The 12,530-nt window shown below is 45.9% G+C and overlaps 1 protein-coding gene across 2 annotated transcripts in view; it reads left to right on the forward strand.

The window, feature by feature from the left end:
• The window catches only part of Snrnp40 (small nuclear ribonucleoprotein U5 subunit 40), a 28,033-nt gene extending 19,325 nt beyond the window's left edge, over positions 1–8,708 (forward strand). For both annotated transcript variants that reach the window (XM_031378833.1, XM_031378834.1), the window contains exons 7-10: positions 2,164–2,246; positions 3,557–3,618; positions 6,474–6,577; positions 8,224–8,708. In XM_031378833.1, coding sequence (XP_031234693.1) covers positions 2,164–2,246; positions 3,557–3,618; positions 6,474–6,577; positions 8,224–8,273 — 299 coding nt within the window. In that variant the 3' untranslated portion in view covers positions 8,274–8,708. The remainder of the gene's footprint in view (positions 1–2,163; positions 2,247–3,556; positions 3,619–6,473; positions 6,578–8,223) is intronic.
• The last annotated feature ends 3,822 nt before the right edge of the window (positions 8,709–12,530 follow it).

A 12,530-nucleotide genomic window follows, 5' to 3' on the forward strand; every position in this document is an offset into this window, starting at 1 on the left:
AAAAAAAACAAATGCTGGTGTTTTGTTGGTGATGTTTTTCTTAATTTTGCAGAGCAAGAAGCCAAGATGTATTCTCACTTTACCTAGCATTACCCATATTTCTATATAAGATTCAAAATTAGATTTAGAGTTCATGTTTTCTAAGGTAGTGGTGTATGGTAAGCGCTCACCTGGTATATGAGGCCCTGGATTAAATCCCCAGCAACTGGGGATGGGGAATAGTGTTATGAGTCCTGGGGGTGGGGTATAAAGTTCATGTGTCCTGGGGATGGGGGACAGTGTCCTTTGCCCTAGTTGTCACTATGGTGGTTGCTGTCAGAAAAGGAAGGTAAAGTTGGGTTTTACCGACCTGCATCCCAGCAGTCGGTGGAGGCTAGGTGACTCAGTCAATGAAGTGCCTGCTGTTCAAACCTGAGGACCTGAGTTCAGACATCTGAAACCCCAGCTGCAAGGGGCTCCCTGAGGCTCCCTGGCCCGCCAGTCTAGAGTTCGGAGTGTTTTAGGCTCAGTGAACCCTGTTTCAAAAAATCGGGTAGAAGCTGAGCGTGGTGGTTCACCTTTAATTCCACACTCGGGAAGCAGAGTCTGTGAGTTCTAGGCCAACCTCATTGATCTACATAAACCAATGGTGCGACCCTTTAGTATAGTTCCTCATGCTATAAAGTTACTTTTTTTTTTTTTTTTTTTTTTTTTTTTTTTTTTTTTTTTTGGTTTTTCGAGACAGGATTTCTCTGTATAGCTCTGGCTGTCCTGGAACTCACTCTGTAGACCAGGCTGGCCTCGAACTCAGAAATCCGCCTGCCTCTGCCTCCCAAGTGCTGGGATTAAAGGCGTGCGCCACCACCGCCCGGCCATAAAGTTACTTTTGTTGCTACTTCATAACTGCAATTCTGCTGCTGTTATGGATAGTAATGTAAATATTTTTGGAGATAGAGGTTTGTCAAAGGGATCCAGATGCACAGTTGAGAGCCACTGATATAGAGCGTTCCAGACCAGGGAAGGCTGCAGAATGAGACCCTGTCTAACAGAGAGAAGCAGGGTGGGGGGTGCCTCTGGTATCTCCACATATGAATGTATACTTAAGCATGTGCTCACATTGTATGCCCAAAAATATTTTTCCTTTTATTCAATGTATACGAATGTTGCCCTCATGTGTTTATGTGCAACCATGTATGTGCCTAATGCCCTATAGGTCAGAGGGTACACTGGACCTCTTGGAACTGAGTTACAGGCAGATGGTTACAAGTCACCATATGGGTGCTGGGAACTGGACTCAGGTCCTCTGCAAGACCAACAAGTGTTCTTAAGCACCAGGTGTGTCTCTTTAGCCCCAGAACTTTTATTAAATTTTATTTATATGGTTACACTATAGCTATCTTCAGACGTACCAGAACAGGGTATCAGATCCCATTACAGATGGTTGTGAGCCACCATGTGGTCGCTGAGAATTTAACTCAGGACCCTGAGCCATCTCTCTAGCCCAGAACTTTTTCTTTCTTTCTTTCTTTTTAATTAAAAAAATTGTCAGAGCCATGGTGGCGCCCGCCTCCTAGCACTTGGGAGGCAGAGGCAGGCAGATTTCTGAGTTTGGGGCCAGCCTGGTCACAGAGTTAATTCCAGGACAGCCAGAGCTAATCAGAGAAACCTTGTCTCAAAAAAAACCAAAAGAAAAAAAATGACTGCCATGTTGAAGCTTTGATGGATATGACTCAAAACTGTCAGAAAAATCATTTGGGAAATACTTTTTGATTTTGGGTGTTTTAAGATCTAGGTAGACCTTAAAGTCAAATTTACATTGAGCATCCTGCCTCACTCCCTACCTCCCCAAAATGGTGTGTGTTTGTATGCGTGCGTGCGTGCGTGCGTGCGTGCGTGCATGTGTCAGACAGATCTAACTATATTCTGTTGCAATTTCCCCAATTCTGTTTCTCATCTCTCCCTCCTACTTCCTCAGCTCTCCTCTGTGCCATTAGCTTAATGAGAAGAATGGTCCTGGTGGCCCCAGCTTTAGTGTAGATTGTTCCCCCGGGAGAAGGAAGGAGCCTTGGCAGTTAGTACTGTGTGCTGTTGGGTCTCTCCCCAGAAGGCAGCAGTATCTGTTACTGACTGAAGCTGCTGGCTCCGGTTTGCTTGCCGCTTGACTGGTTTGGATTTGCTTTGTAGTGCGTGTCTGGGATGTCCGGCCATTTGCTCCCAAAGAAAGATGTGTGAAGATATTTCAAGGAAATGTCCACAATTTTGAAAAGGTGAGTAGGGCTTGCCATGGGGGTTGGTTTTACTGTGAGTTTGATCTGAGGAGACATTTAAAGCACTGCTCAGTTATTGACTCACTAAAAATGAGTTAAGTCTGGTAGCCATTCTTCAGCAAAGCTGCCCTCCCTCCTACCCAGCTTCCCATGTGCTCAGATTACAGGAGCTGTCCTATGCTTGGCTCACAGTTCTTCTTGACAGAAGTAAAATTAGTACAGCGTATTAGAGAGGACAGTCTCACAGAAGCCAGCACTGGGGCCCATTCTCATTCATTCCTAGACTTCTGACTTCAGTGTCTCCCTGACAGGGCCTTCATTCCTGGCCTTTTATCCCTTGGGAATGTCAATCTGGGGCCCAGGGTCTGTCTCTGTTCCCCTTATATCATGATGGCTCAAGTTCAGGAGCATTTTCTCCAACCCTCAAGTGTCCCAGGCAGCTCTTTGAAGGCCGCTTTTCTGCCTAGAGCTTGTTAAGAGATGTCAGTGGTTCCTTTTGCTAGCTTTACTATTTCTATTGTGTTTGATAGGGTTTGTTTGTTTGTTTTTCATCAAGATAAACAGCAAAGAAAAATAAAACAAGATAAAATTTTAAAATATTGTATTAGAATCAAGGTAGGTGGAGCTAAGGGAGCCTTCATTTAAAGACATGACAAAGTTTTGTTGACAAGTTTGTTCTTAATAACTAGGTTAAGCATCTCTGCATCTAGTATTGTGTTATAAAATTACAAAGCAGGGTGGAGAGTTGCCTGAGCAGTAAAAAGCACTGGCTGCCCTTGCGGAGGACCAGAGTTTGATTCCTGGTAACCACAGAGCAGCTCACAGTTGTCTGTAGCTCCAGATGTGGTGCCTATTTCTGGTCTCCTCAGTCACACATGTGCCTAAACATACTTGCAGACAAATCACCTAAAATAGTACACTTAGCTTAGTAATAAATAACATAAGCCATGCCATAGTGGCATATGCTTTTATTCCCAGCACTCAGCAGGCAGAGGCAGGCGGAGCTTTATGAGTTCGAGGCCAGCCTGATCTACAAGGAGAATTCTAGGACAGTCAGGGATGTTGTTTGTTACACAGAAAAACCCTGTCTAGAAAACCCAATAAATAAATAAGAAATTTTCTAGAAATAAGATAAATATTTAAAGACAAATGAATGAAATTACAAAGCATGCTGTTTTGAGCAGGAGTGTGATGGCTGATGACCATCTGGGAGATGCTCAAAGCCTAGAGTGAAATGAAGTCAGTTGACTCTTACTGCAGCAAGAGGAGTTTGGCACATTAACTGTTCATGGAGTTTCTTTTCATTCCAGAACCTCCTGAGATGTTCCTGGTCACCAGATGGAAGCAAGATAGCAGCTGGCTCAGCAGACAGGTAAGGATCTCTGGGTGTAAGGTAGGGGAATGGTATGGCTCTACAGACCACACATCTAATGCTTGAGTGTGAAGACAACGGTGGCACAGCTACCCATGTGACTGAAGGGCTCTCAGAGATGAAGCCATGTGAAGATAAAAGGTTATAACCCATGTTGGACAAACATAGAGTTTCCTGTCTGTTTTAGGCCTAGAGAGTCAACAGTGTGTTTGTATCTGCTGGAGAATCATAATCTTGCCAGTGTCTGTCTTGTCCTTCACATCATCCAATACATTAGAGGCTGTCCTCTCCCGCCATCCCAGTCCTGGGTCTCTCATGCCTCCCTCTCTGCTCTCTAGACTGTGTCATCCCAATAACCACTCTGCTACTTCTCTGAGCTATCCATGGCCCTCTTTCAGTGCTCGCTCTCCCTTCCCCCTACCCCCTCCCTCTAACATGACACATTGCTCTTTGCTTCATACATCTAACCTGTATTAGTATTTTCCCTCCTTACATTTGGACAAACATGTTAGGACATCCCTGTGAATGGCTCTCACAGTCAGAGGCAATCCTTTGACATCCACTGTAAACCCAGGTGCTGCTAGTAGGTCCTTGAATTCTGAACACTTGCTGTTTCAAGGACGAATTCCTAGGTCAGAGGTGACAATCAAATTCCACCCTTGTAGAAACCCAACATTTGGTCATAGCTGCCAATGTTAAAGATGACTCTGAACCAGATCCGGGCTCAGTGGAAAGTGCCAATACCGCTGAGGGAAGCAGGCTGGGTAGCTTCCATCTCTGCCAAGTTGCTAGACTTTCCTGAGTGTGAACTTAAAATGGCTCAAGGCCTTATGTGAATGGGAAACAGAGAGGCCAGAATTCAGCTATCAGATACAGGTCAGTTTTGCTGTCTATGGTGTTGTCTATTTGGGAGGAAATCAGATGGAGTAGGAATTCTGAGTGCCAAGGACAGAGGACTTGTCCATGACTCCTGGAGATTCTGTGTAGAGGCCTGTAAGCAGGGCTCTTCCCCAGCTCATAGCTTTCAGCACAGCTCAGGGTTCCCTTTGGGGACATGCTTAGAATTTTTTTTGGTTTTGGTTTTTTTCTTTCTTTTTTTTTTATTTTTTTATTTTTTTATTTTTCATTTTTGGTTTTTCGAGACAGGGTTTCTCTGTGTAGCACTGGCTGTCCTGGAACTCACTCTATAGACCAGGCTGGCCTCAAACTCAGACATCAGCCTGCCTCTGCCTCCCAAGTGCTAGGATTAAAGACGTGTGCCACCACTGCCTGGCTTGGTTTTTTGTTTTTTTTTTTTTTTTCAAGACGAGGTCTCATTGTATATCTCTGGCTGTCTTCAAACTCACTGTATGCACCAGGTTGGCCTTGAGCTCATAGCAGCAGGAGTGTGCTGGCATGCCCAGCTCACATCTTGTGATTTATAATGTCTTCTTGCTCCTCTTCCTCCGCACCATTTCTTATAAGAGGACTCGTGGTTTTGTCCAGAGGAAAACCTGCCTCCTCTGCTGGGCTCAGCTAGACCTCACAGGCCACCCTGATGGCCCAAAGTCAGCAATCAGTTCTGTTATATAAGTAGCCTGGTTTCTACCAAATGGTGACATGCTCAAGTATGGACAAGGAACCCCTCTAAATTTAGCATGTAATTGCTAGCCATGAGGAGCGAGCAAGGCCTTGAAGTAAACCCTTGGAGATCTAGGCTTCTGCTGGCTTCTGCGAACTTGAGAGATAATATCCAACTCAGAAAACTACTTTCCAGCTGTGCCTGGGTCTGGTGGCTTTCCCCTTCTGCTTACAGATCACTTCCTCCTGTGCACTCTAACCTCCACCACCTTGTTACAGGCACTGGCCAGGCCAGGCCAAGAAGAATCAGGTCAGCCACATGACTTCATGTGGCTCTGGCTGTATAGCACATATACCCATAATAGCAATATTAATCATTAATTCTATGTGCCAGACACTTTGCATATATTCTCATTTTTCTCAAAAAGCTATAATCTTTTTTCTCCATTATTACAACGGAAGAAAAAGGCAGTGGTCTGATGACCTCGCCAGTGAATCAGTGCTTCAGAGCTTGCCCCCGCTTTTCTGACTCCCCTGCTGTCAGCCTTCCGCTCTGCCTGTGGTGGGGCTGGAGAGGGAGAGTAGCTTGTATGTGGCAGAGAAAGGCGTCATTGAGGGCGTGAGCACCAGCTGAGAGGCAGAGTGGGATCTGCCGTTTGTCTAGACCATTTTGGTCTTATGTAGCCCACGGTAGCCTTTAAATTCCCTGTCCTGCAGCTGCTCCTACCAAGTGCTGGGTTTATAGGCATGTGCCAATATGCCCAACTATTCCAAATCTGCTACCCAGTTACTGTGAGAGCATAGGATGTAATAAATAAACTCCTGTTTACTTGCTGAGTATAGAAGGGTTTAGAGCATCTCACAGTATATACTAGGCTGGCCTCAAACCTGTAATCCTCCTGGCTCCCCTCTTCCCAGTGCTGGGATTGCAAGTATGATCTTTCTGTGATTTCAGAAATCTGTAAATTCTGTAAATAGCATAATCAATCATGGGCTATATCAGTTTTGCTGGGGTTTATTTGTTTGTCTTGTTTGTTTTTGAAACAGGGTTTCTCTCTGTAGCCCTGACTATTCTGGAACAAACTCTGTACATTTGGCTGGCCTCAGACTCACAGAGATCCTAATGCTAGGATTAAAAGCGTGCGCCACTGCTGTCCAACCTCAGTTCTGTTGGTGCGAAGTTGGTATAGTCCTACTTTCTAAAGCCCAGAGCATAGTTCAGTAAACAAACATTTCTATTTTGCTTCCAACCCACATACTCTGACCCTCTTCGTGTTTGTTGTGGCATCTTGCAGGTTTGTGTATGTGTGGGACACCACGAGTCGAAGGATCCTATATAAGCTACCTGGTCATGCTGGCTCCATAAATGAAGTGGCTTTCCACCCTGACGAGCCCATCAGTAAGTTCGCGTCTGCCCTGACTGCTGCTCCAGATGGGAAGTGACCTCTCTCCAGGACCTTGGGGGTACAGAGGCAGGAGTCAGTTATGAGAATCCAGTGTTAACACTTGGGTTTTGAGGATTTATGGGAGTGGGGCTGGGACAGGTGACCAAAAGAAAAGGCAGTTGTCACCATAAAAGAGACACCAGTACTATAGTAGCCTAAGGGTTGGCTTTTACACATGTACTCAGATGGAACTAGAAGTCTTTTTAATTTTTCCAGACAGGGTTTCCAGGGTATAGCCCTGGCTGTCCTAGAACTCAAGAGATCTGCCTGACTCTGCCTCCCAGGTGCTGAGATTAAAGGCCTGCACCACCATTGCTAGACCTAACTGAAAATCTTTTTCACTATAAAAATCTTGTCTCACTATATCCTTGGCTTAGCTGATGCTCACTATGTATCCTTTGCTGGCCTCACTTGAGGTAATCTCCTACCTCACTCAGCCTCCCAAGTGAACCCAGCACTTGAACCACAGGAGGGGTCTCAGGGAGAGTCAGTATGAAGCAGTGTTACCATTTATTCAGAATGAGCCTGGAGGGTTGAAGAGATGGCTCAGTGGTTAAGAGCACTGACTGCTCTTCCAGAGGTCCTGAGTTCAATTCCAAATACCTACGTGATGACTCACAACCATCTGTAATGGGATCCAGTACCCTCTTCTGGTGTTTCTGAAGACAGTGAGAGCATGCTTTATTGATTCAATGAGTGGACACATGCCTCCGGTGGGTTGCTGCCATCTACAAGTCAGTCTCAGAATTGCTGTCCCAGATGGTGAAGTGGCATCACTTCCTCACTTCAGAGAAGGCTGACTAGACTGAGGCCTCTTGTCACCCCTCAGTTCAGTTCTCTCCATGTCTTAGTCTCTTGGAGTGGCAGGAACTGTAGTCAAGAATGGTTTATGAATATTTAGATTAAAATTATAGTAAATTTGATTAGCTAGCAAAGCCAGTTAAAGAAAGAAACCTGTTAGCATTCTCCAGGACTTTCTATAAGAAGCACATTGACTGGGTGGGAACTTATAATCCCAGCTCTGGGTGGGCAGAAGCAGGAAGATCACTGGAGGTTTGAGGCTAGTCAATCTACTTAGCAAGCTCTATATGAGCCTGGGCTGAATAAAGAGACTGTCTCAGAAACCTTGTCTGAGAAATCCACAGCCCCAAATAAACAAATAAGAGTCAGTTTCTCTCTCTCTCTCTCTCTCTCTCTCTCTCTCCTCTCTCTCTCTCTCTCTCTCTCTCTCTCTCCCTCCCTCCCTCCCTCCCCTCTCACTCTCACTCTCCCTCTCCCCTTTCCCTCTCCCTTCTCCCTCTCCCTTCTCCCTCTCCCTCAGCCCCTCCCCATCAGCCCCTCCCCATGTATGTCTAGCACAGACATCTTGGGTTTAACTTACAAGAGCATCAGGACTTGAGCCTCCTGTGTACAACCATCTTCATGGTTTCAAGAGGACTTGGGTTGAAAAGCCAGGCTGCAGTTCCCTGTGTGTAGTGTTTAGGAGAATTCAAGCTGAATCCAATTGCTCTTCTTTGTCACAATTGTCTCTTGATGCAGGGCTCTTGAGCCCTGAGGATCCCCAAGCCTTCATTGTCTCCTCTCATTCTTTCTCTCTCAGTCCTCTCAGCATCCAGTGATAAGAGGCTGTACATGGGCGAGATCCAGTGAAGATGTGGAATGGAAGGTTCCCAGTTCCGGGCCCTGAGGCTCAGACTACAGAATTGGCCAGAGTCCAATGGTGTCTGGGCTGACCTGCCCTCAGATGACCATGGTTAGCAAGCAGTTGGAGGTGATGGCCCTATTCCAACAACCACTTACCCCATTCACCAGAACAACTGGCCTCTGGTACCGTCTGCCATATTTCAGGGATTGGTTTCTTCTCTTTAAAGAATAAGATTCCTTAAGAAGGATAAACATTAGTTTGATATTTCCTGTTTTTTAATCTAGGCTGGAGATGGGGGAATGTCAATTAAAATTTGCTAGTTGGATTTGTTTTCTGTTTTATTTTTAAATTGAGTAACTGGCTTGTATGATATTTCTTTCGGTGTTTAAGTCATTTTGTATTTGTATTAAAAATCCAAACAGATAACCTTTTTACAAGAACCTTGTGGCTTGGCTTTATTGCTGTCTTTTCTCTGAGGCGTGACTGTTGTAAGTCAGAGCAAGCACATGTCAAGGAGGTGCGGTCCATTTACACAGCAGTGTGTGCCTTGCCTGGATGGAGCACAGCAGCGTGTGCCTTGCCTGGATGGAGCACAGCAGCGTGTGCCTTGCCTGGATGGAGCACAGCAGTGTGTGCCTTGCCTGGATGGAGCACAGCAGTGTGTGCCTTACCTGGATGGAGCACAGCAGCGTGTGCCTTGCGTGGAGCTCCCTTTCTGTTTGTAGGTTTCTTCACGCCTATGAAAATGGCGTTCTGTAATTGTCAAGAGCAAATGCTTCTCTGGAACGGGAGCAGAGCATCCAGAGGTGATACCCGAGGTCCAGGGGAATCCGGTGCACGTCTATATGGACGCATCTCCAACAAACAGGCCCTGTCTGCTCTGCCCGTTGCCCAAAGCACTTTTCTTAGTGGCATCCCTGTGCTCAGGGTCCTGGAGTAGACAGGAGTGTGGCAGCCCCAGCCAGTGCCCTCGGCCAGAATGCTGTTTCCTGAGCGGTGCACAGGGGGGATGGTGTCTGGTGGGCTTTAACCATGGCATTTTCTGGGGCTTTTTAATGATTCTATTTTCTTGTCTAACTTTCCTGCTCCAACAGAGAGGTTGAGAAATGCCGTCCTGTGCCTTCTACTAGAAACTTCGTCTCATAGCAAGAAGTCTTCCTATCTGAGCATATTTGGCTTTAGACTTTCAGCTTATGATCTTAAATCATATTTATTCTAAGTTAGAGAGAAGGTGCTACCCTGGATTAAGAGCATAGTCATTCAACAAACACGTTATGTAACAGGCAAAGTCATCATTGCTGAGGACAGAGACAGAAAGCATCCTGTCCTTGCCACCATGAGAAGTGCAGACCAGTAGAGAACATTGTCTGAAATAAACTGCTTTTTTTTTTAAGTGAGCACATGCCAGAGATTTATTTAACTTATTAATGAAAAAGCCAGCGGTATGAGAATGCTCTCAGAGCAATTACTTGTAATACAGTGAATGAAGTTTGACTAAAGCGCACTGGAAACACAGGGGGAAGCGATTTATTGTGCCTGGGAGAGAACAGGGAAGCATCGTAGATGCTGCGAATATGCCAGGATGGAGCAGTGGATGTAAGGAAGGTGTCAAAAAACAGACACAGTCCTGAGGGGAGGGTGGTGTGTCTCAGTTACACTGAGACAGGGACAGCAAATGAAAGGAGCCGAATCCCATAGAGCGTAAACGCCCGGTACTTGCCTTCTGGTACTTGCTCACTTCTGTAGATTGAGCTTTCCCAAAGGCATGCCTGTGATCCCAACACTTGGAACCAGGGAACGGGAGAGTCAAGATCAAGGTCATGTTCTGCTACATAGCTAGTTGGAGGCCAGCCTGAGTTTGGTCCCCAGAAACTGAATAAAAATCCAGATGTAGTGGTGCAAGATGAGAACTGGAGACAAAGGGGATTGTCCAAAAGCTTGTAGGCCAGCTTTCCTGAAGCATCCACACAGCATGGCGCAAGAGATCCTGCCTCAAAACTAACATGGTGGAAGAAAAGAACCATCAAGCAGAAACATAACGGTGACTCAGACATCACATTGGGGCCTGAGCACTAATTAATTGTATATATGGTTATGATGACCTTCTCCAGGAGAAATGTGTCCCCAAAAGGCATTCAGCCTTGTCTTCATGCCCCGACAGAAATCACAAATAGCTTAAGACCCCTTTTAAATGTGATTTTTTTTTTTAAAGCTAGAGAACTTGCAAGGTTTTTTAAAATTATTTATTTAATGTATATGAGTACACTGTAGCTGTCTTTAGACACACCCAAAGAGGGCATTGAATCCCATTACAGATGGTTGTGAGCCACCATGTGGTTGCTGGAAATTGAACTCAGAACCTCTGGAAGAGCAGTTCGTGCTCTTAACCACTGAGCCATCCCTCCAGCCCCCTTAAATGTAATTTTTAATCTCTGTGTGTGTGTGTTTCTCTGTATGTGCACCATGTGCATGCTGTGTCCACAAAGGCCAATAGAGGGCATTGGATTCCAGGCAGCTGTAGTTACAAGGAGTTTTTTCTTTTTTTGTTTTTTGAGACAAGGTTTCTCTGTGTAGCCCTGGCTGTCCTGGAACTCACTCTGTAGACCAGGCTGGCCTCGAACTCAGAAATCCACCTGCCTCTGCCTCCCAAGTGCTGGGATTAAAAGTGTGTGCCACCACTGCCCGGCAGTTAGAAGCAGTTTTGAACTACCTGCTGTGTGTGTTAGGATCTCAACCAGCAAGTGCTCCCAAGTACAGAGGTGTTTCTAGGTCTACATGCCTCAGTCCAATACCTTCTACTCATGTCATCGTGTGTTTATAAACATGGTATGTATGTGTGGCTACCTGTGATCAAAGGGCAGCTTGGTGGGGTTGATTCCCTCCACCTTTACATGGGTTCCCCAGGTTAGACTTGAGTCACCAAGCTATGTGTGGGGGTGAACACGATTCGTACACATGTTAGCGTTAGCTCTCTCCCACCATGAGGATCCCTCGAGTCAAACTCAAGTTGTCAGGCTTGAGAAGGCCTTTACCTACTGAGCCTTCTCACCAGCCCCTGACACTGCACTTCCAAAGGCCTCCTAGCCCCTTGAGAGCTGGCTGGAGGGTGTAAAGCCTTGGAGACTGCAGGTGTTTCCTAGTTCAGTCCCTTCCCAGGAGCCATTAGCAGGAAATGGCAGGATCACTTAGGACTGAAGAGAACAGAAGCCCTCGCCTGGGAATAAAGATTTAAGCATAAAACATCTCCAGGGGGTGCAAATTGTCTCCTCACTTTGGGAGAGATAGATTACTCCCGAATGAGTAATGGCGTCTCTAGCTTTCAGTTAATTTCCCTTTATGACTTCAGTCTCTAGCACTTAATACCATGGGCACTTAAAGAGCCAAACTTTTTCACTGGGTGGCTTGTTGTGGGCTGAATTGTGCGGGAGGTGGATTTTAAGTCCTTGTTTCTAGCCACCCCAACACACCTGTAACCCCAGTTCTATCCCTAACCACCCCCCCAACAGCTTATGTACAAATAGTTCTTGAGAGCACAGCCTTGTCTTTCTGACTTCCTCTGCTTGTATAGAGACAGTTGATCCTTTCAGGGAAGAGAAGTTAATCCTTGGGAATGTCAGTGGCCTCAGTCTGCCATGAGTCCCTTAAAGAGGAAGCTCCAATCATCCTTTGTCCCAGGTAATCAAATGACATGCCCAGATACTGACTGGTCCAGAGCCAGCTATTAGTTGCTTCTACATATTAAATCCACAGTATTTGCTAACCAGTAGGCCCAGAGGTCTGCTGCTGCTGCTAGTGTGTGTGTGTGTGTGTGTGTGTGTGTGTGTGTGTGTGTGTGTGTGTGTGTGTTTATTTATTTTTTGGGAGTGGGGTGGGTTTTTTCAAGACAGGGTTTCTCTGTGTAGCCCTAGCTGCCTTGGAACTCTATAGACCAGGCTGGCCTCAAACTCAGATATCTGCCTGCTTCTGCTTCCTGAGTGCTGGCATTAAAGGTGTGCGCCACTACAGTCTGGCCTGAGCCTGCTGCTTCTTAAATGGCTCAAGGTGGAGTGAAACTGAGGTAAATAACTCTATAAACAGTTGGAGCTGTGAGAATGTAAGCCTTAGGGAGAAACTGTCAGGAACTTCGGCTGACAGGACTTTCAAGGGATTTGGGGTGGGTTCACTGGGGTTGTGGATGAGGCCCTGGGTTTAATCCCTAGCAGCAAAAACCTAAAACAAATTAAGAGCCTGAGACTAGACAGCTAATATCCCAATATCCCAGG

Source organism: Mastomys coucha, unplaced genomic scaffold (assembly GCF_008632895.1).
Source record: "Mastomys coucha isolate ucsf_1 unplaced genomic scaffold, UCSF_Mcou_1 pScaffold18, whole genome shotgun sequence".
Classification (NCBI taxonomy): Eukaryota; Metazoa; Chordata; class Mammalia; order Rodentia; family Muridae; genus Mastomys; species Mastomys coucha.